The sequence below is a fragment of the Vigna angularis genome, chromosome 2 (assembly GCF_016808095.1).
Source record: "Vigna angularis cultivar LongXiaoDou No.4 chromosome 2, ASM1680809v1, whole genome shotgun sequence".
Lineage (NCBI taxonomy): Eukaryota > Viridiplantae > Streptophyta > Magnoliopsida > Fabales > Fabaceae > Vigna > Vigna angularis.
In genome coordinates, this window is record NC_068971.1 from 30,550,696 (window position 1) to 30,575,216 (window position 24,521).

At 33.8% G+C, this 24,521-nt stretch overlaps 4 protein-coding genes across 5 annotated transcripts; 2 read left to right on the forward strand and 2 right to left on the reverse strand.

Annotated features, from left to right (window-relative positions):
- Positions 1–543: 543 nt before the first annotated feature.
- Positions 544–1,433, forward strand: LOC108328080 (light-regulated protein, chloroplastic). The gene is made up of 3 exons (XM_017561869.2): positions 544–791; positions 864–1,022; positions 1,226–1,433. Exons 1-3 carry the CDS (start codon positions 607–609, stop codon positions 1,299–1,301), a joined length of 420 nt encoding a protein of 139 aa, XP_017417358.1. The 5' UTR covers positions 544–606; the 3' UTR covers positions 1,302–1,433.
- Positions 1,434–12,579: 11,146 nt separating this feature from the next.
- Positions 12,580–15,300, forward strand: LOC108329564 (putative pentatricopeptide repeat-containing protein At2g01510). The gene has a single exon (XM_017563823.2). It carries the CDS (start codon positions 12,707–12,709, stop codon positions 15,119–15,121), a length of 2,415 nt encoding a protein of 804 aa, XP_017419312.1. The 5' UTR covers positions 12,580–12,706; the 3' UTR covers positions 15,122–15,300.
- Positions 15,301–15,529: 229 nt separating this feature from the next.
- LOC108329565 (protein PXR1-like) lies at positions 15,530–16,330 on the reverse strand. Its single transcript, XM_017563824.2, has one exon. It carries the CDS (start codon positions 16,238–16,240, stop codon positions 15,662–15,664), a length of 579 nt encoding a protein of 192 aa, XP_017419313.1. The 5' UTR covers positions 16,241–16,330; the 3' UTR covers positions 15,530–15,661.
- Positions 16,331–20,496: 4,166 nt separating this feature from the next.
- LOC108329663 (transcription factor ICE1) lies at positions 20,497–23,630 on the reverse strand. Of its 2 annotated transcripts, none has more exons than XM_017563988.2 (4): positions 22,616–23,630; positions 21,836–22,066; positions 21,119–21,289; positions 20,497–20,839 (listed from the first exon to the last, which is right to left on the reverse strand). In XM_017563988.2, the coding sequence occupies exons 1-4, from the start codon at positions 23,432–23,434 to the stop codon at positions 20,753–20,755; spliced, it is 1,308 nt and encodes a 435-aa protein (XP_017419477.1). In that variant the 5' UTR covers positions 23,435–23,630; the 3' UTR covers positions 20,497–20,752. The 2 variants fall into 2 exon arrangements, with proteins under 2 accessions (XP_017419477.1, XP_017419478.1); XM_017563989.2 differs by having other exon boundaries at positions 20,497–20,836; positions 22,616–23,625.
- Positions 23,631–24,521: the final 891 nt, after the last annotated feature.

Consider the following 24,521-nt stretch of genomic DNA (forward strand, 5'->3'; position numbering starts at 1 on the left):
ATCTATTGTTGGATGGGTAACTCAAAGTTGATCCTATTCCTCTAACATTTAACTAGTTCTATTAGGCAATTCTCAATTATAAAGTTATGCAAATAAAAAGTTTTGCCTTGTCAAAGTTATCCATCAACAAACTCATTTTTTTACATTTTATTTCGTTTTCTTCTCCCTTATCAGCTTGTCAATTTTACTGTAAAGTTGATAACAATTTAAAACTTAAATTACTTTGTTTACTTAAAAAACTTAAATTAACAATTAAGTTACATTTTACGGATAGAGCTTCTCTAACAATTACTTTATTCATTTACAAAACTTAAATTTAAAACCTTAGGTGAAGAAGAAAAATCAGGATGGTTCTTATTATTACAATGATCAAAAAATTCCAAGAGCTTCATAATAAATATCTTGAGTTGATGGAACCCGCTATAACAGGAGGGTTCCCAACACAAAAAGACAACCTTATCCCACACCTTAAATATCTCACTTCATTACACTCTTGCACTGTCATATCCTAAACCTTATCTCACTCCATTTTCTTCTATAAAAAGGAACCACTGCTCCTCATAATCTTAATCCAAGCTCAAAGTTCAGCAAACCAACACCTTCAAGATGCAAACAGCTTTAACCTTTGCTGTCCCGAACGTTGTGCCTTTGGCACCCACAAAGACTGTCACCCATCTCACCAACTTCCCTACCAAATTGAAAACCCCACGCCCCTCCCCTCGTTACTCTCCGATAAGGGTTGCAACTGTGGATCCCGACACTTCAACAGTGGACTACAACTCGGCCTTCTCGTAAGCCATTCCTTCTATCTTCCTTGCATGAACATGTCTGTTTGTGTTTTTTGATGGTTGCTCTGTTTTCAGAGTGTTTCCAGCAGAAGCATGCGAAACTGTAGGAGGGGAAGCCTGCATGGCAGAGATGTACCCTGAAGCCAAGCTGCAGCCACAAGCTAAGAACGACACACCACGAACAGCTACAGAGAACGTTGAGAGAGAGTATCTTGAATACAATGATCCTCAAACGTAAGATCTCTCATCAACCAAAAAGACACCCTTTTACAAATACCAAATCAATTGAGATCAATTTTCACACACTTTTGTTATAAAGATTTATACACGCAGGATGATGGATCTATGCAATTCAGAATATACTCATTTTATGGACTTCATTGATTTGAATTCAGAACAGTGGAAAAGCATTATGATTTTGTGGATGTGTTTTGCAGGGTATTTCGGGGAGAGGCTTGTGATGATCTTGGAGGAACTTTCTGTGAGCCCGAGTTTCAGAAGAATGTATATTAGACCAAACACAAAATCTTCATGTTTTCATGCCTACTTAACTTTTCATATCAACTTATGTGTTTGGTTGTACATAGTTATAGACTCTTTTGAGTTTCGTATAAATTTTACAATAATTATACACTAAATTTGATAGCTTTGACTCTCCTTCTTCGTTGGTTTAAAATTAAATTAAATAAAATGAGTTTTCGGCATTCTTTTAGTTCTTCACATAATTTGTTAACATTTCTTTAATATTAATTTGATTTTCTAAAAGCAAACATCAACTTTTTCTGATGCGATCTGATAAATCTTTAGATTTTGTAAAATTAAACAATTTTAATGGAAGGTTAATTTTTCATTTAGTTGATTGTATAAAAATATTATATATATCTAAGATATTTATTGTAATTAGTTTTACAATATGTTAATCAGAGTAATATATATATATATATATATATATATATATATATATATATATATATATATTAACAATTAAATTATTGGCTAATTAAAATCACATAACTTTAAAAGATTAAATTTGTAATTAAAATTTGAGGGAAACAAAATCCATTAACTTATATACATTAGGCTTATTATCTATTATTTTATTAGTTAGTTTTATTTAAAATAATCTTTGTCGTGCATCTCAGCCAATATTAAATGATTGACAAAAAATTATAAATTACCATAAGTTTATTTATTTATTAAAAGCCACAATTAAAAGATACATCTCAGCCAATATTAAATGATTGTCATATAATTATAAATTACCATAAGTTTATTTATTTATTAAAAGCCACAATTAAAAGATACGCAACAGAAACTAAAATATGTGCAGAGACAATAAAAGTGTAGTTGGAAATATCTAGCATGGTGGATAGGCATAGCACTTTCACAGAAGCTAAGGCAATCCAACTTTCTAATGCTTATCCCATTCACAGTAACATGAATGGCAACCACAAATTTCAGATATTCCATTGTGACACATGTACACGGATTTATTAGATAACAAGTACTTTTTCTTAAACAAATTAAATAGTTTTTTCTTTAAGCTAAAAATAACTACAGAAGATAAATAAAAATTTTAAAATAGTTACATAAGAGTGTTTTATCAATTTCTTTTTAGTTTAAAGAGAAATTTTCTTTTTATAATTTTAGATTTGTATATTTTAAATAAATATTTTGAACTTTATTATGTATGTTTCAGCAAAGAAGTAGACTTGAAAAGCGTGGGAAATGATGAAAAAAAAAGTGAAAATACTTCGTTTGGATAAAGAAAAATAAATTGAAAAGTGAAATGGTATAAAAACATATTAAATACATTTTTTATCATCTAAATAATATAAAAAATTATGTTCACTTTCTAAACTATATTATAAAATATTTATATTTTACTTTTAAAAATAATGCAGGAAATTATATTATAATTTGATGTAAAACTCTGCATGTTATATGAGTAATCCTTCACGTCTTATTTATTGAGAAAGCTTATTTATATAACTTTCATATTATACACTAATTAAATATTTTTATAATATAATTTAGGAACAAAATATAATTTTTTATAATAAATTGAACATGGAAAAACATATTTAACAAAAAAATATTGTGAACGATTGATTGATATAATAAATTAAATTTTTTTATTTATAAAATGATAAAATTATTCACATTATTACAAATTAATTTTAGTCAAATATTAAATTAAAATATTTTAATTTTATTAATATTATCACTTTGTAATTTTATTTTTGTAACGTCCCATTTTTTTCTTGTTTTCTATGTCACGAGTAATTATAACCATTTTTCTCTTGATTTGTTAATTACTAAAATGATAATAAAAGAAAAGTTATTCTAATTTTTATAACTTTCAAATAAAATTCTAAAATTAACTACTACAAATAAAACGGAAATGTTTAAAAGTAAAACACTAAGAACTTTTAGACTCTCCTAGCACCTCATTGCTTTGTTATCCAACTGGAGCATTTGTAATAGCATTTGTTTCTCTATAACAACATGAGTTATATGATTATTGCAACACACAACAAAAAGTAAGGGTGAGCCACCAAATAAAAACATCCATGTAGAAAGTAGAACAATATCCAGTATACGTCAAATCAATATAATCAACAGATCACAACAACTCGATTACCTCAACCACATGTCACGCAAAAAAGTATCAATACTAACTAGTTACAGTCCATGTGTCATCTTACCGTACCTTACCGTACAAAACATGTTCACATAAACATGAAGGTTCGTTCGAGTCATCCACCACCGCAGCTTCAGACCTATCTTCTTTGCTCCTCTAAGACTTATAAGTAAAAATGATGGCATATCCTCTAGCCATGGTTAAACACTTTCAAGAAGAGTTGAAGTCATATGTGAAAGATGGGTCTAGACTCAATCTCTTGGACCATCTTGGGATATCATAAAGCTTTTGGAGTAAGAATAATTTTGGGCCAAGTGATATAGGATTTATTTGGGCTTTGTGTAATGGGCCTAGTAGTGTAAGATATAATTTGAGCCTTGTATTTTGGACCAAGTAGAATAGAATTTTGACCACCCAAGTCAACAAAGGGCTAAGGTCCAATTTTGACCAAGGTGGACTTCCACGCCATGATTTGACCAAGAGGTCAACATTTTTAGCTAGCTTGGTGGACAAGAGAGAGCGGATGGCCTTGACAATTGTCACCCTCATATTGGAGAGTTTTTCTTCCTAATTAATGGCTACATGTCACTCTAGGAATGAAGAGTATTTTTCATAGGTAGTGGTCACATGTCATCCTCTCATTTGAGAGGATTTTCACCACTTGTCTTCTTCCGAGGATTTCTCCTTGCTCTCCAAGCTAGCCAAAGTCGCTCTTTTTAGGTTAAAGTTTCTGCACATTTTGAGACACCTCAACCTATAAATAAAGGCGTATCTCCTTCATGTAACTACCTTTGAAATAGAGTAAAGTTATGCAACCATTTTTATGCCATAATACTTTTGTAAGGTCACCCTAGACTAGAGCAACCAAAGTGGCATCCTCTAGCCACCTTTCTCTAAGAGTTGGCCCAACCTCTCTTAGATAATCATCAAACATCACCTCCATCACCATAAAACATCACAAAATCGTGAGCTTAGCTCTCATTTCTACCAACTTCCGCAAACACTCATTATTCACCCACCTTCACAGCTTTTCTTCTAGCTTTGACCCAACTTAGCTAGGAGATTGCCATAAAAAAAACTTCACTACTTTCATAACGGGCACTATACTCAACTCGACTGGAAACTTGGGTGAGACATCATTCCATTTCCACTCCCTCGAAAGATGAAAGGGACAATACTCGAACATTGGTCCCTTCCATTGTCCTTTATAGATGAAGAGACTTATCTCTTCTACCGCCTCTCAAAGGCGAAGAGATACCATTGATGAATCATTATTTTGTACTATTCACTTAGCTTTGTGCACCGAATTGTATTAGTGAGTTATGTTTAATTCTCCATTATAGTCTCATTTTCACTATTTGGGCTTGACGATTAATTCTTATTTGAATTATTTGGGACTAATTATTCCAATAATTATATGTAGGACAATTTTGAAATCATATTAGGGACAAAAAAAAGTGTGTCCACATCATTTTCCATTATTCAAATCAACATTATATTTGAATTTCGTTTTTAATGGCTTTGGGCCAATTTTTGGGCAAATTTTTGTAGAAGCCCATATGAAGGGCAGAATTGTAATTTGGGGTTTACAAAACCCAAAATCATATTTCACTTATATTCTCTTCTCCACCTTTTTTTTTAGGTTTTCTAGCATTGGACGTTTTTTAGCTTCCCCCACTTGGGGCTTAGGTTTGACTTTTGTTTCTTCTTCTCCATTGTGTATTGAATCTCATTTTTAATTGCAATTTCAATTTCGTTTACTATTCTTCTTTTGAATTTACGTTTTCTGTTTTTCAATTTTCGTTTCCCCCAATTGAATTTTCGTTTATGCACCTACACTTTCATTCCCGTTTTCCCATCTCGTTTTCTGATTTGAATGGCGTTTTTATTTCTGTTTTGATTCCATAATTGTGTTTTGTATGTTGCTGTTAAGTTACACAATGAATTCATCTTCGTTTTGCCTGTTTTGATTTTGCTTTAATGTTAGCTTAAGTGTGCTTGGTTGGTCATTAGTGAAATTGCATCGTTTCTATGAGATTTCTGGACTATGAATTGTCATTCTGCTACTCTGACTTGGCATAATATTGAATCTGTTTTGCGCTTGCGATTGGGTATACGCTTAGTTGCCTAATTGGTGTTTAATCTTCGCTTAGTCGATTGGACTGTATGGTGCAGAATTGATTGAATGTGTGCATCGCGTTTGCTTAATTCGCTTTTATGAAAACATGGTTAGCCTTCACTTAGTTGCACTAGTGCAAAATAGGGATAAGAACACGGGTCATACGTCTCGATTTTTAGAAAACCGAAACATATGTAAAGGCGGTGGCATTTTCGCAATTTCGACAAACTTATATGCCTCGGTGGTAGAAAAACCGAAGCATAAAAACCAAATTAACTCGGTTAAAAAAAAATCGAGACCTAATGTTCTGCCACGTCCCACCTAAAACTGGTTAATTTTTTGAAATTGCCCTACTACCTCGGTCCTCTAACCCAACCAAGGCATAAACGTTCCGAATACCTCGGTCCTCTAACCCGAGGCATAAACGTTCCAAAATCCTAAAGGGTGATTTACCCTAATTTCATTTTGAAGACTTGGGTATCCTCCACTCTTTTCTCTCCTCATCATGCGAAATCCAGAAACAACTTAACGTTGGCGGCGAGTGCGACGAGGCATGGCGAGGTGGCGGCAAGTGCTGCGAGGCATGGTGAGGTCACGGCGAGGTCGCAGCAAGGTGGCGGCGAGATCTCTTCTTCCTTCTTTCTTTTCAGGTTCAGACGCGATTTCGCGTAGGGAGGGGCGGCCGGCGCAACTTCGTCTCTGCGGCGTGACGGTCCCTGTTCGTGGAGGTGGCAGCAGGGCGTCGATTCGATTTGGGGCTTGGCGTTGGGGATTCGATTTAGGGTTTCGATTTGGGGCTTGGCGACACTGTGGGAGGCGAGACTCAGGCTTCGTTGGCGGCGGTTGGCAGCTGACGGTGGATCTCGCCTTCGTAGGGGATGGACTGACAAGGGCGAGGTGATGGAACAACAAAGGCGCGACGATGGACCGACAAGGGTGAACTGATGGTGCGGCGACGGTGGCGCGGCGAGGGTTTCGTTGGCAGCAATGGTTTCGTTTTTGGCAGCGAGGGCTTCTGCATTTTTGGGTTCTCTGCCTTCAGTTTCAAAACTCATCATTCAATTTTATTTTTGTAGATTTTGCCTGCAATATGGAATGCGTGATGGAGTGATGAGAAGGGGCGAGAGAAGGCACCACGGAGGAAGCCATGGAAGCTTTGGAGATCCTGCAGGAAGCACTGAAGGAGAAGAGGTTCTTTGAAGGAGAGAGCATAGGATTGGTAGATATTGCTGCCAATTTCATTGGATATTGGGTTGAAATATTGCAGGAAATTGTTTGCCAAGTTATTGCTGCCAAGATATTGGATTGAGATATTGCTGCCAAGTTGAGCCAAGGGTTTGTGAATCGCCTGTCATCAAAGAGGGCCTGCCTCCCAGAGATGAATTGTTTGTTGTCTTCAAAGCTTGTGTAACCACTCTCTGGATGCACTTCTGCTTGCCTATGCTCTACAAGGTGTGGCCAAAAAAAAAATCACTTTACTGCCTCGGTTCAGGTTTCAACTGAGACCGTATAAGACAAGATACTAACTCGGTTTACAACCGAGGCATAAGAGGAAGACTTTTTACCTCGTCAGTATATGCCTCGGTTGAGAAACCGCTGCCTATGACCAAAAACAACCGATGCCATTTCCTTCTACTGTATTAGTGTTGGTTAATTTGTGTTAGATTAGGTGTTAGAGGAGTGGGTATTTGTTGCTAATCCGTGATTGGAACAATTCAATTGAGCTAGTGGCCAATCCTTCTCAATTAGTGTTTGATTTCGTGTTTTAGTTGTTTGATTTCACTATACAAAACTGTCCAAAAACCAACTCCCACCACATGTTCAATCTATTGTTTGAACCAAAGTTTGGTCCTTTTCAGAAACGACCTATAAGTCACTTCTAGTTATACTACATTTCTAATTGTTTATTAATTTAATTAGGATACTACCTCGATCATCACCTTTAGTTTTAAAAAGTATACAAAAAGACACAATGTACACGTTATCACAAACATAAAAAAAATAACTACAATAATAATTAGCCTTCCTAGACACACTAAACTACACTAAAAGGTTAATTACTAATACATGGAATATCCTAAAATGTTAGCTAATATTTACCATCCCAAAGATACACTGCATTAATACAATTTTAGGCAAAAGGTGCAGTCATTCAATCAATCAAAAGTTCTTGCTTTTAGGAATAACCAACCAGCAGAATACCCTCTCCTATATGGCAAATGCAGCAACCTAAACCTGCACTACAAAGATTAAAAACACTCCCAAACCTTGAAGTAAATATAATGTGCCAACAACTGCTGTTAAAATATCTGACTACACACTTATTAAAAGCTTGAACACATACAATTTCACAATATAATGTCACCACAAGACTGGCCAAAACAGCATGAAGGAAAATGGATAATTTATACTTTCAGAAACAGCAGAGAAAAACATTTATCATAGCATTAGGAATACGTACACACTCACATGAATTTCACGCATCAGCCATAAAAAGTTTCCCTTACCTTTTAAACCAACGGGTAGCTTGACCTCTATGTGTTTCTACAAACCCAATCCAAGTTCTTCTTAATTTTTTTTATTAGAAAGATTAGATAAGTTAAGGAAGTATGAAAAGTAATGAGAAATAAGAAAAAGAAAAAGAAAACAAAATAAGAAAGGAAAGCAAATATTTTTTTTTTAAATTCTTGATATTATTTACAAAGGAAACAAGTCTTGTAGATGTTAAAAATAGAGAACAAGAATAGGAGGTCTCTAATATAATAACAACTATGAGATTAATTTTTTTGAATTGAATATATACATACAATACTTTATTTTTAATAAAAGAAATATGAACTAAGCCCAAAATAGTAATAAGAAATAATTCTAAGATATATAATAAGAATTTATCTAACATAAGGATTATCTAACTCAATTGAAGTTATTTTCTAAATATTTATAAAAGCTCATTTATTTTCATAATAAAATAAGCTTAAAATACTAATAAGGAGTAATAACAAACAAACTAAAGATAAAAATAAGATATTTTTTTAAGATACAAAATTATTTTCTAAATATTTATAAAATCTCATTATTTTTATAATAAAATAAAATTATCTTTAACTTAATTAATTTTGATAAGTTTCTAAAGAATATACTCTATCTTAATATTTTATTTTAATTGATTATGATAAAAATCTTTAAATAATAAAATCTATTTTAATAATAAAAAAAATAAACATATATTATATACCAACAAAAATTAAATATATAAACATCGATCTATAATAAAGAGTTAAACTGATTATGTTATTCTTCACTTCTTTAATAATTATCTATTTTTTATTCTAAATAGCAACTCTCATCGTTATAATATTTTATAAATATTTATTTTTCTAGTCTTATATATAACTTTTTAGAGTTTACATTTACATTTTTTTACATAGATTAACATTTTTATTTTTCGATCTTCTATTCTTTATATTCTTTTCTATCATCTATTTTTTATATATTATTAGATCATTTACTTCTTAGTATTTTCTCTACCATTATATTGATTTATTTATTTTAACAACCTTTAAATCTCTTCTAATATAATATATATTTATTACTAAAAAAATATACAAACAAACACCATTCGTTTTGTACGAGCGAGTTTCAAACTAGTTCTAATGAAAAAAAAAAATAAAGTTCTTCTGGTTTACTGCCCAAATATAGTTTCATAATTGAACTTTTCTATTTTTCTCTTTAGTCTTTGCAATTGATTTTTTCCATTTTTACCTAAAGAAACAATTAATTTGAAGAAAGTCATTTTTTTAATCTTCAAGAGCTTTCTCATTTATTGTAAGGACCTAAAGAATAGAGTATTATAGAGCATATAGGTGTATTAAAATAATGAAACAAATTATTTTATTTTAAAATAATCTTATAATATAAATAGAATTTTATAAACACTTCTCATTATTCTAAGAACACTTCATCTCTCTAGAACTTTATTCCCCAGAGTTCTCTGACTTCTCTCTACAATCTCTCACTGTTGAGTTATCTGTTCGACGATCAGAAGGTGCCTAAACGATCCTGGCGTTGAAGGCTTTGTTTTGGACCGATCAATATCTTGTTCTTTAGCTGGTAAGTTGTTTCCATTGTTATCTGTACCTTTTTGGACTGAGAACATGCATCATTTCTGCTTTGCATGTGGTTAGCAGTTTTCTCCTTCATTTTCTAGTTAAATTCAAGCTCTAAGAGCTGTTTTCTATCACCAATTGGTGAGTTGTAGGTTTCTGTTGAGTTTCCTTGCATTGTAAGGCATTGTTAGCGTATCTCTGTGAGTTGGACTGTTAATCTCTAAGGTAAGGGGAGCTAGAATCTTTATCTCAATTGGTTGTATGATATGTATGTATGATAAATTCTGAATTAGTATGTTGTTTTGGGACACTGTTTGTATGCTGAGTAGATTAAATAGTATGTACTGGAATGTTTAATGAATGAAACTGTATTGTGATGTTTATGAATTGAGATGGATGAATTTATCAGTGGTGATTTAACTGGTTGGAGGTATTTTATGTGAGAAACTTGTTATGGTAGGGTTTAGATAAAAAGTGAAGTGAATTGAGCTTGTTTAGTGTAATTTAGAGGAAGTGAGGTAATGAATTTGAGTATTAGAGGTCAAGTGATGTTATGGTCTGTTGGGGCAGTTTAGATAAGTCATATGTGACTTGTTTGAGTCATCAAATTGGTCAAAATTAGGTTCAAAGTGGTAAATTGGAATTTGGATCTCTAAGTTGAGGAAATGGAGGTTTTAGAGTAGGATTTGATGCATAAACACTTTAGATTGATGTTAGGAAGGTTTAGAATCACTTAGTCAAGTTTAATTAAGTTTGTACAACAATTTATGAATGTTAGAAGTTGAGAAAATTGAGTAGAATTGGTAAGTTGTGGTTGAGTTGCATAATTCTGCAGAATTCGTTATGCAGAATTTCGTTATGCAGATTATGCAGACTTGCTGTGCGAATGGATTGGCATAGCGAGTCACCTTGGCAAGGTGCTCTCTGCCAAGGCATTCGCACAGCGAATGGGTGCGTTGTGCGAATGAATTGAGAGGGTTGATCTCTATTTGTCAATCCACATAATGAATCAAGTCGTTATGCTACTGGTTGGGGTCTAGAACTATTATTCTTTTTATTCGAACAACGAATGAGTTTCGCTCTACAAGTGCTTAAGGAGCATGAGCCACTGTTTGAGGTTTTTGCATAGCGAGCTGGGACGTTATGCGAGGGGTCTAGGGTCTGATTCAAGTCAGGGTTTATTCGCATAGTGAAGATAACCGCTATGCGAATGGTTTAGAGGGTGTGGTCTTTGTTTGAGGATTCGCACAGCGAGCTAGGTCGTTGTGCGAGAAGCCTCTAGTTTCGCTATGTGAATGTGTGCGTTGTGCGAGGGTTTCAGTTCTAGTTCACTCTTCTTTTGATCTTAGATTGTTTTAAATGAAACATTGAGTGTTGTATGAAGAAAGTTGAAGTTGTATCATGTAATATCATTGGTTATTGATGTATGTTGTATTTCAAAGTGTAAGTTGGTGGTTTCAAAGTGTAAAGTTCAAACTATGGTTAATAGACGTAATTCCATGATCCTCAAGGAGAGGAAACATGGTGGTGCCCTATGTTGTGATTCAAAGTGAAATCTCTAGTTGAGATTCAATTAAGTTTAGAATGAATGCAGGAGCTTAGTCTTGGGGTTATCCTGAAACTCCAATGCTCTTTCATTCTCAAGTAGAGAGGATTGATCCATGTCGTGAGGAGTAGCAGGAGGTCCTAGTCTTGGGTGCTTCCAGTATGGCCTAAGGTGAGTGATAACGGATTAACCTCGTGAGTGTGGTAGGGTGAAACCTATTGGCAATGGCTTTGCAAAGCAGTATAAGCCACCACGAGAGCACAACACGTCATAGCTCGACAATCATTCTAAGTCCGGACAGTCAAAGTCAATGTGGTGTTATGTGTGAAGAGTTTATGTGATGTGAACGAATAATATGATTGTATGAAGTTAAATAAATTGATGTATGATTAATCTTTGTTTAAACTAGTTTACCCTATTGTGTGCTTGTATTTTGTATGTTCTGATGTTCTTCTTCTACAATAATCATCCTTTATATGTGAGCAGCGGAAGAAGAGGTTTTTCTGGAGCAAGCTTTGGATAAGGTGATGTTGCTGAGTAGTTGGCTTAGTTTAGTAGACGTTTGTGTATAGTTTTGGAGTATCCTTTAGTATGTATATATAAAGTTTAAAATTTATAATTGTTTTTGGATGACTGTAAAGGTAACCCTTTATATCTTAGATGGATAACTGTATACTTTATCATGCTTGTACCTTCTCTTTAATATAGTTTATAGTATATATTTTGGGATGTTACATTTATAACTTATTCCTTTGTCTCCCAAGACAATTATTATTATTATTATTATTATTATTGTTGTTGTTGTTGTTATTATTATTATATATATATATATATATATATATATATTTATTTATTTATTGTATCTTTAGGTTTGTTTGTATAACCTTAAAATAAATGTTTTTTAAATTATCAGTCTTTTAAAAATTACTTATTTAATAAACTTATAATTTTTCTTAGTTTTAAATAAGTAAATTAAACAAACATAAAAAAGTATCTGCTTATTTTATTAAATAATTTAAAATAAGTTCTAACAAGCCATTTTGTTAGACCAGGCTCAAGCTATTTAATTATGAGAATTTCTTTTGAAAATCCTTTTGAATGATTCATATGGAAATCTTATTTTATATCGCCAAAAACAGAATATTGTAAATTCAAAACAAACAAGTTTTTCGAGAGAATTGATTTAAATCTTTAGAATTTTTCTATTCATAAATTTTTTGATATGATAGTCTTTATTTTATTTTATTTTTTGCGTGAATGGATATCAACATCTTGAAAGATAAAAAGTCCATTCCCTTTGGAGTTTAGTAAATTTAATTTGAAACACTTGATGCAATTAATACATTTGAGTTTGAAAGATGTTCTTTGATTAATATAATATTTTATTTTTTTAAATTTAAAGTTTAGACAGTCAATTGATTTTTCACCGGAAAGTTCATTACATCTTTACAAACTGCTGAATTTGGCGCAAAGAACGAGCTTTCAATTTTCCGTTTCTCTTCCATGAATTACATCAAAGCATGTTCGAGGAAAAACGGAATTTTGACATTTCAAAAACAACACTTTCAGGTCGATGCTTCCATCATCAAGACAGGCTTCGATCCCAACACGTATCGTTTCAACTTTCAAGTTAAGAATCATCTCCTACATGGGGATTTGGATGCAGCACGCAAACTCTTCGACGAAATGCCTCAAAAGAACATCATCTCCACCAACACTATGATCACGGGTTACTTAAACTCTGGCAATCTTTCCACTGCTAGGAGCTTGTTTGATGGCATGGTTGAACGCTCGGTTGTTACCTGGACAATGCTCATTGGTGGCTACGCTCAGAACAATAAGTTCCGCGACGCTTTCAGTCTCTTCGCTGATATGTGTAGGCACGGCTTGGTTCCGGATCATGTCACCTTGACGACTCTCTTATCTGGGTTCACTGAGTTTGACAGTGTCAATGAAGTCGCACAAGTGCATGCCCATGTTGTCAAATTGGGGTATGATTCCACCCTCACGGTTTGCAACTCGTTGCTTGATTCTTATTGTAAGACGCTTAGCCTTGGTTTGGCTTGTCACCTCTTCAAGCATATGCCGGAGAGAGATAATGTAACTTTCAATGTGTTGTTGACGGGGTACTCCAAAGAGGGCTTCAATCATGATGCTATCAACCTGTTTTTCAAGATGCAGAATTTGGGGTTCAAGCCCACTGACTTTACTTTTGCTGCGGTTTTAACTGCAGCCATACAGTTGGATGATATAGAATTTGGGCAACAAGTTCACAGTTTTATGGTGAAGTGTAATTTTGTGTGGAATGTGTTTGTGGCTAATGCTTTGCTTGATTTCTACTCCAAGCATGATCGTGTTGTTGAAGTGAGGAAGCTTTTTTATGAAATGCCAGAGGTGGATGGTATCTCTTACAATGTAGTCATCACTTGTTGTGCATGGAATGAAAGAGTGGAGGAATCGCTTGAACTTTTCAGGGAATTACAGTTTACAAGATTTAACCGGCGGCAATTCCCATTTGCAACCTTTTTGAGCATTGCCGCAAATGCTTTGAACCTGGAAATGGGTAGGCAAATTCATTCCCAGACTATTGTAACAGATGCCATTTCAGAAATTCTGGTTGGGAATTCTTTGGTTGACATGTATGCTAAATGTGACAAATTTGGGCAAGCAAATAGGATTTTTGTTGATCTGGCTCATCAAAGTTCAGTTCCATGGACAGCCCTGATCTCAGGTTATGTTCAGAAGGGGCTTCATGAAGACGGCCTAAAGCTATTTGTTGAGATGCAAAGAGCCAAAATACGTGCCGACTCAGCCACTTACGCCAGTATCTTAAGAGCTTGCGCAAATCTAGCTTCACTAACACTGGGAAAACAGTTACACTCACATATAATCAGGTCTGGATGCATTTCAAATGTATTTTCTGGGAGTGCACTGGTTGACATGTATGCAAAATGTGGATCCATAAAAGAAGCACTTCATATGTTTCAAGAGATGCCTACGAGGAACTGTGTTTCCTGGAATGCACTGATTTCAGCTTATGCACAAAACGGAGCCGGTGGCCATGCTATTAGATCATTTGAACAAATGGTTCATTCAGGTCTGCAACCAAATTCTGTCAGCTTCCTTAGCATTTTGTGTGCCTGCAGCCACTGTGGTCTAGTTGAAGAAGGATTACAATACTTCAACTCCATGACTCAAGTGTATAAATTTGTACCCAAAAAAGAGCATTACGCATCAATGGTTGATATGTTATGTCGTAGTGGGCGATTTGATGAGGCTGAGATATTGATGGCTCGGATGCCGTTTGAACCAGATGAGGTAATGTGGACATCGATTCTCAACTCATGCAAGATCCATAAGAATCAAGAGATGGCAAAGAGAGCAGCAGATCAACTATTCAATATGAAGATCCTTAGAGATGCTGCTCCATATGTTAGCCTTTCCAATATTTATGCAGCAGCTGGTGAATGGGAGAATGTGGGAAAGGTGAAGAAGGCCATGAGAGAGCGAGGGATCAGAAAGGTCCCAGCATACAGTTGGGTTGAAATCAAACAGAAGACTCATGTTTTCTCAGCCAATGACATGTCTCACCCACAGATGAAAGAGATAACAAGGATGCTTGATGAGTTGGAAGAGCAAATGGAGAAACAAGGGTATAAACCTGACTCAAGTTGTGCCCTGCACAATGTGGATGAGGAAATCAAGGTAGAATCCCTAAAGTATCACAGTGAACGCATTGCCATTGCGTTTGCACTTATTAGCACCCCAAAAGGGTCACCCATATTGGTGATGAAGAACCTACGAGCTTGTAACGATTGTCACGCTGCCATCAAGGTAATCTCCAAGATTGTAAACCGGGAAATCATAGTCAGGGATTCAAGTAGATTCCATCATTTCAGAGATGGATCTTGCTGGTAATTTGCCTTTGTTTCATCAATTTTACTAACAAAGAAAAGGCGTTAACCCTGACAAACAATTCGTCTCTATTAACAAATGTACCCTTGTTTATTAATACCAGTTTTCTACACTACTGGTCAGGAGAAAACATACTATTCCTTCATACTATTCCTTCCTAGCAGGAAAAAGAAATCCTTGACAGAGTTTGCTTCCACTGTCATATCACACATTTTTTCTATTTTTATTTATATAGAGGCTACAATATCAATGCCCATGGTCATATAAACTATTTTCTTCATTTATCCACATCAACTCTTTCCATCACAATTTCCCCAACATCAACATAATTTTAAACCTTGGTTTCCCTTTATCGATTTCATTCATAAAAGGATGAGTCATATAGATGATGACTGAATTTTGGGATTCCAATAAAATAAAAACAAAAACTTTGAATTCATAATTAATCACTCAATTCATCACACCTCAATTTTTGTGAGCTTCTTGGACCATTCCGAATGAATCCTTAAGAGCATAAAAACAGATAAATGAAAATACAGGTATTTATTTTTTGAACAATTCATCAGGAACAACTCTAAGCTGTTTCCGGTTTTTCGATTTGGCAATCTTCTTCAAGGTGTTAGGGTTGGTAATCTTCTGGAACTTGGTTCCAGATTTGAGAATATTCTCCTGCTTCTTCTTCTCCCTTTCCTCTCTCTTCTTCCGCTTCTCCACCTTGTTCAACCGAATCTCCTCCTTTAGCTCCATCATCCTCTCTTTGTACGCCTTCTTAATCATCTTCTCTCTTTCTCTCTGCTCGAAAGTAGTTCCTTTCCGGCTCACCTGCGTCGCCGAAGCCCTCTTCTGCCGCACCTGTTTCCACTTCCGACCGGATACCTTCCCGGCAATCACGCCGTCGTAGCTCGGCTGACCATATACAGGCTTGTCCGGATTCTCCGACGACGTTAGCGCTGATCGCTTCGCCGGAGGCGGGACGGCCTCGTCTGTGTCCATGAGAGAAACGCCATATTTGCCGGTGATGACGTCGTCCGTTTGTGTTTGGGACTGCTGCTCCCTCTTGCGCTTGTAGGTTTTGCCGCCGAAACCCTCATCAAGGCAGCGAAAATCGATTGTGCACGCCATGAGCGAGGTTTACAAAACCCTGGATTTTAGGGTTTATTTTGTACTTGGCTTTCTCCTCACTATTTATAGTATAATTCACTGTATTTAAAAGGTTAAGATGAAGTTAAAAATAAAAAAAGTTAATTCAAATAATAAATGAAACAATTTGATGGAGATGTAAATTAACTAATAGTGCTTAATTTATCTTTTAGGTTTAGATGCTTACTTTATTATCATGTTAAGAGTGAATTTTTATTTAGTAACCAGTTTTAAAAATGAAAACATTGGGTTCCTAGGTTATGAAAAATATATGAATAAGGTTCTGTCTCTTAAGTTAACAAAGTTAAGTCTATGCTGATGTGGTCGTACTTTTTCTCTCTATCCAGCTTTTTCTCTCTTTTGTTCAACTTTTTCTTTGATGATTTGTTGAAGTTGTTCTTTCTTTATGGATTTTATTCATATATTTTTCATAACATTGGGATCCAATATCTTCATTTAAAACTGGGAACTAAACATAAATTCACTTCTTAACATGACGACAAAATAAACATTTAAGCTTATCTTTTAATATAAATTATTTGTGACTATTAATAAAAACAATATTTTGATAACTACTTTTTTATGTTAATTTTACTTTCATTAGCGTAAATTATCCTAACAATTATTTAATTATTTTGATTTTGTAATTATTACTTTTTAATTGATTAGTTATTCTTAACTACAAATGTTAAGTATGATAACATTGTCAAAAAAAAATTATTCTACAATTACTTTTTGTGAACATATATTTTAAAAATTTAATAACGTTTTTATTTTAGTAATTATATAAAAAATATTTTTTATTCTTTTATTATCATAAACTAAAGACAGACACACAGAAATATATTTCACTAGTTATTATCATAAAATAAAGATAGACACATAAATATATTCCACTAGTTATTATTAATGAAAATTGATGGAAAAGCTTAAATAAAATAGTCTTAAAAAGAGAAAAAAAAATTATTGTACCTTCTCAAAATAAAAATCTAAAACTAATATGTACAATATTTAAAAAAATTATGTGTTTTTTCCGTTTATTATAGTGATTCCCAACGTTATTAACTAGAGCTTAATTATTTGTTAAATTACTATTATCATTATTATCATTATTATTATTATTATTATTATATAAGTAAATAAAAAATGTATCTATAAATTTTTTTATAAGTATGAAAAATGATACTTTAAAAAAGAAACTACAAGAAAAATTAGTTATAACATTACTTGATAAATCATTAAGTGTTTCATGGCCTCCAATACGTTAAGCTGCATCTTTTCATCACTTATCTCTATAGTCAATGATCTTTCATGCACATCTATCTCGATTTATATTGTCGTCATGAAAGGTCTTCTCAAGATAATGGTTGTTGAACTAATTCATTCACCATCCTTCATATCCAAAGATGTAGAAATATATAGAAAAAATAACTTGTTTACAAGGACAAGCACCGTCTAACACACTTATAACGATTAGCTAGTTAAATTATCACACCAATAGTCTTAAGAGATCCCAGAGATAAAGAAGTAAACATTTATAAAGACATTACATTTATAGAAGCCCCTAAATCTAGCATGGCATTATCAAACTTTAAACTTCTAATAACACAAAGACCAGAAAAAATATATGAATCCTTGCATTTTTTTTGGGTATTTTAATATGCTTCTTAATCAAGCTTGCACGTTTCTTCCCAAGTTTACAACCTCATTATCCCTAATACGTCTTTTATTTGTGCAAAGTTCTTTAAAAAAATTAATGTATTTTGAGATTTGTTTTACATTATCTAATAAAGAGATGTTTATCTCCACCTTTTTTTAAATATTCAAGATTTTTTTCTAGCTCCTCCATTTTCTTGTTTTTGGGTTTCAACCAATTTGAATATAGAGGAGGAAGAGAATAAGATGAAGAAGAATTTTTAGAAGAAGATTTAGAGGATACTAACCTGGAGTCATGGGTGTAACTTGTGATGATTCACTTGATCCTCTATTTTTAGACGCATCTTCATTCTCATTATCTTCATCCTCCTGGGTTCTTCAGGGCCTTGTTCTTGCTTACTATCCTTAAACTAATAACACTTACATTTTGTGAGTTGATCACAATTTGTGTAGACAGTTGATTTTATTCTTTAGCAAAATTAGCTTCCATTGTGTACATCATTTGAGTCAATTCTTCAATTGCTTTCTTCATTTTCGTATTTTGCTCAACCATTATCTTCACGAAATCTTGTAACATCATATCTGGTTGAGATTATTGCCTTACTTGAGGTGGAAATAAGGTTGTTTGTGTTGCTGATTTTACTGTTGTGATTCTTGATTTGCCGATTTTAGATTTGGATGATTCCTTAACTTGGATCATATTTATTTAAGGATAAGTTATAATTATTCTGCGATGATTTATTACCTCTAAACATGTTTGCAATAAAAGCTTTAGATGTTTCCTCCACAATAGTTTTTATTAAGCTAGATTGAATTAGTGTAATGGTTGGTTGAAGTGTAAATTCTACATACTCTAGCACCTTGCATAGTTGAAGTTTTAAACAAACTCGTCGAGCTTTTTCTTTATCTCATTTATTCTTTCATCTATCTTCTTTCCATTTGTTTCACAAGTTTCCCTCTTGTGAAGTCCTTTTAATAAGGTCATCGAATTTGCTCTTGTTTCAAACTATTGACTGTCTAATGCCTTTCATTCTCTCAACTTTTTAACATCTTCTAGTAATTTGTCTAGGAAAGATCTTTCGCTTACAGCATCTACTCACACCTTGTTTAACGAATTCAAGCCTTCATAAAAGTGTTGAATAATGGATTATTCCTCTATTTGATGGCGAGGACAAGAAACATAAAATTTGTTGAATCTCTCCAATACTCATTAAGAGTTTCTCTATCTCTATGTTTAATTTCAAAAAACTCTTTATGAAAGAAAACACTCGGAACGTCAATTTCCATAGTTTTCATTGATAATCTAATTGCTTATAAAATTTTAGTCTTATTCTATTAAATTTTCAAAGTATTCATTCTATTAATATAAATAACTATATTCAATTAAATTAACTAAAATCTTTACATTAATAATTACAATATTATATTATATAATAATAAAGTATTTATTCTATTAAATTTTCTTATCAAACACCTTAACATTGAATTCATTATACCAAACACAACTTGTATATGAATATAAAAGAAATAACTGAATACATCTTACTAAACACTAAAAGAAAAATACATCATATTAAATAAATCATACTAAACACTAAAAGAAAAATAAATTAAAGTTGTACTACCTCCTACAATTTCAATTTCAAATAAGAGAAATTTGACTTATCAAATGTAAAGTCAAGTCGTATTAGAAGTATTGACTTCACAAATACAAAATTATATTGTCTAGCATGTCTTCACTCAATCTGGTAATATTTAAAAAAACAGCTTTATTACGAAAATACCATTTAAAATGGACGCCCTCTGTAAATAAACCTAGAAAGAGAATTAAAAGTATATGGGGTGCAGGAAGAAATTAATGGGGTGCACTAAGAAATTGCCTTGTACAAAGGCCTGGTTTAGTTTTGCCCATACTTTTGTTGTTTTTCTTTTCTCGTTATTTTTTAATAATATTTGGATATACTGCAACTAATTGTTACTAGCTAGTGTACCAACTTAATTGAAATTGTAGCAGAATAAAGTATCAATTACAACTTATGTGTAATTTCCTCTAATATCCACGATCAATAACAGTATCTTCATAAAAAAGTGTAGAGCGTTGTTTAAGCTGTTCATAAATAACAAGATAATCTCAATCACGTAACTGAAGCCCAGTTATGACCTAAACAAAGGAAAAAGGCATATTGCTCTAAAATAAAATAAAGCATCTCAAAAATTGCTCTTTTCTTTTTCTACCATAAAAGTCTAATCATTATCTTCTTATATTTAACAATCTCAAAACGTGAACTATATGAACATATATGAAATCGAGTTAGTTTCCTAACATTCCATTAAAATATGCAGAAGTTATATATAAAGCTGTTAACTAATTTTATCTAAAATTGGGTAATGTGAAATTTGTCCAAGCATGAATTTGTAGCCAAAATAACTGATTTGGTTTAATTCTAGAGTGTAAACTGAAATATTTGAAGAAAGTGAATGATTTTCATCGCTATTCTCTTGAAAAATAACAACTTTGAAGACTCATTGAGTTGCATCAAATTCAAGATAAAAAGACGAAAATCAAAGACTGGGAAAGAATAGAAAAGAAATAAAACGATTTATTACATCGGTTGAAAATTAAGTAAACAACAGAAGTTGGCTTTTGTCAAAAGAACGATTAAGAAAAAAATACCAAAGATAACTCAACCTACAGATTCAACTAACCTATTTGATCATGGCCAAAACAGTAAGGCCTCTACAGAGGAGAATAAGAAGAAGAAGCACTGCATTTACAAACTGCAAGCCACAGCAACTATGGTTGGTTGCTCTACAAGGGAAACTCATCAAGCATTTTCATCACATCATACCATGAAACCCTGCTGAATCCAAGAGCACTGCTTTGATTTGCTCAGGTAGCACATCCTGCCCTTCTCTGCATTGCTGCTAACAAACAACAAACACTACATCAAACCTAAAAACTTCAAATTCATATACTCAATACCAAATGCAACTCACAAACTCAAACATAAATTTTTAATGATTTTAGTGCTGCAAGATTCTGAGCATAACTAATCAAATTTATCCAACAGAACAGATGTAGGCACCAGAAATCAATACTGAACATGCAATGTGTGGCATCACTGAGCCTTAAGAGCAATGACAAGCATCACAATGCAAAAGTAAGTTAAATAATAGTTATTGGAAAAGGAGAGAAAATTATACCTCAGCTTTAAACACATCTAAAGCAAAGCCGTTGAAACAGCTTATAACAGCCTGCTGTACATCCAATCCGAGGTTGTCCAAAGCCCTCATGGTAGACAGCAAAAGGCCTGGTCGGCGGGTGCAAAACATGTGAATGTTCACAGCTCTCCCTTCTCTTGCTCTAACTTCAACCTATATATAATATCAGAAGTACCAAAGTCACTTTAAAACAATTTCTCAATCACCATGCAATTAAGTTCTGTCAGAATAAAAATGTATATCAATCTAGTTGGCCATCACTGGTTTCTTCTTAGACTCTGAATGGTATACAACTGCAATGGAAGACACAGGAGTAGTAGGAGTAAATTTTTCTCTGCTTTCACAACTCAAATTGGAGCATTTTCACCCACACTTTTTCTTAGTTCCTAGTATACCAATTTTTATACCAGGATCTTTCGCTACACCTTAGCGTCTCCTAGTTTCAAATTTGAGTTCACTCTTGCTGTTTGAAGCATATAAGTGTGTTTCAAAGTCCAGAGAAACTTCTGTTTGAAGCATACAAATATGTGACTAAGAAACTTCCGTGCATCACTCAGTTTCAAAATTTTTGAAAATTTTCAGAAGTTATCTTTCTAAAAGTTTCAATTGCAGCATAGTTCACATGGTCTACGTACAACAAGCTGCATTTTCAACCTTGTACAATCACCATTCTGCAATTAAATCAACAAAAAAAATTACCTTTGCAGGTTGATTTTTAGGGCTTGGCAAGGTGCCAGGATACAGTTCCTCCTTGACCCTGCAGGGAAGAGTTGGCAGGGTGGGTGTTAGAGGCTGAAAGCTTGTAGAAGCAGACGGCAGCAGTGACGAGCCCGCCGAAGTTGTCTCCAGCTCGTTATGGAGATCATTGATCCGCTGCAGCAACTCCTTCAGGTAGTCAATTGCATCCCCAAGTATTGAAGCCCTATCCATCTGCAAACAAATACAAGAACATCAGCATGCACCCTTCCTAAGCTCCTAACACGAATGAACTACAAATTCTTCAAAACTGTCATCAATATGCACAACCACACACCAGATTCTCCACCAAACATAAGTCACAAAATGACATTTATCAGCATAGGAGACAACAACCGGAAATAGAGAACCTCAGAATAATATCATGTTTAGAAAATTTTCTCCAGAAGCAATTCTTTCATAAACAACTTTTATATTTCTCCTCAAGCACAACCCCAAAATTAGATTCTTTTGGTAGAATTCTTCTACCAAAATCAAAACTCCACCTCAATAATGTACATTAACATCTAATATAAACTTTAATTACTCGGATTAACAAAATATAACACCAAAAATACTTAAAAATTACATATAAGTTTTGTTCCATTTCTACTTTTGTAAGATAAAACCAGTCACCCCCAAAACAAAACAAAACACAATGAACATTGAAACAAACCAATAATCAAGAACAATGAAGAACAATTTATGAAAAATTTAGTTCTTTTTTGTTTTGGTTTTTCATACCTTGCTAATCTTGGGCACAACAGACCTGAGCATGTACAACCGATCATTGAGCTTCTTCCGGCGGCGCCTCTCCGCCATGAGATTTTTGGCAGGCAACCCCTTTCTCTTCCCCTTGTGATCTTCACCATTCTCACTTCTCTTCAAACCATTATTTCCATTATCATTCTCATCAGACTCATAATTCAGCCCAGAACCATCCACGTCAGCACTGCTCCCTTCCTCAGCCTCCCCCTCCTCCCACTTCCTCCCCTTCCTCCTCACCGTCTCCAGCCCCGGAATCTCCGCTGTTCCCCTCCTCTTCCTGTAAAGGGTCGGCTGCACCCTCTCAAGAGGATTCTCCCCCTTCGGTCCCTCCATAAAGGGCACATGCCCAGGTGCAGCAGTAAGAGCTTCCAGTTCTCCAAACTCGAAGCCCGGCTGAACCTGGGAGAAAAGAGGGGGGCATGAAGAGTGAAGCCCGTTGTCGAGGCCCAAGTCAAAGCCCGGGTCAAAGGGCATGCCGGTGTTGTTGCTGTTGTTGAAAAAAGGAGACGATGAAAGTGAAGGTGAGAAGGGGTCCAGAGGGGGAAAAGATTCCATAGTAGGAACAAAGGGAATGGGAATAGCAGAGTTGATGTTGAAGTTGAAGTAAGAGTCAAGTTGCGGTGGCTGTGGCTGTGGTTGTGGTTGTTGAGGCTGTTGTTGAAGCATGGATTTAAAGGAAAGAGGGGCACCCAAGGCAATGGCAATGTCCTCTTCCTGTGAATTGGGCCTACCCCATGACGGTGGTGGCGCGTCCTCTTCACCGGGCGGTGGTGGAAGAGAATAGCCCTCCATCATGATGATGATGATGATGATGATGATGATGATGAGAGAACGGAGAAGAAGGTGGGAAAGTGAGTGAGAATGGTTATGTTGTGTGTGAGTGTGTGTGTGTGTGCGAATGAAATTTATATTTGTCTGTTGTGGTGAGAAAATGAATGGAGTGGGAAACGGTTGAAAGGGTGTGGTTTATCCATGTGTGTGAGAGTGTGTGTCGTGATTTTTTTATTTGGAGAAAACTTAAACTCTCTGCTTTAACTCTTGTTATCGCATCAGAGTGTGATGTGTGCCTTCTGTTATGGTAAAGTTCCTAAGGAAGGAAGTGGTAACTGTGTTCTGTTAAAGTTTCATGATTATTGCTACAGCAAACAATCTTCTTTCCTGTAACAACATTTGCAGCTCAAACCTTTGATTCTGTCCTTTTCTATACTCTCTTAACTTTTAATTTCGTTTATCACTACTTTATAAAATCTCATTTCTTTCAAGTTTTTATAATAATATTTATATTTAAAGTACAAAATTATAATATCAAAATCTACATAAATATTGCCATTTGTATATTACAAATAAAAACAAAAAGGCCTACGTTTTCTAGAAGTTACCCTTCTCAATGTACTACTACTGTTATTCACTTTTGTTGTTTTCTCACTATTTTTGTATTCATCTAATATGGTTAAAACATTTCTCTTTCAAATAAACTTTCATATACATTAAATTTATTATAATCTGTAATAAATACTTATAATGTCCAATCACTGTGTACTTCCTTCTTCCTCAATTCTAAATTTGATATTTTAACTTTACAGAAAAATTTATGGTTGTATGTATTTTTACATATATTAATTATTTCGAGTTTTACAAGGTATTTAGATTGCAACTAAATGTTATTTTTTTTAGTAAAAACTAGTATAAAAAATGTTTATATGAATATAAATAAATTAGTTGGAATGCATAGAAAAATATAAACGACAAGAGTGGATAATTTATACAAGTTAAATATTTCTTAATTTGTATAAAAAAAATCCTAAAATCGTATCATTAGTTTAAAATGCACAGAGTATTTATTATACATATAAAAAAGAAGGATCGTTGCCTAAAATTATAT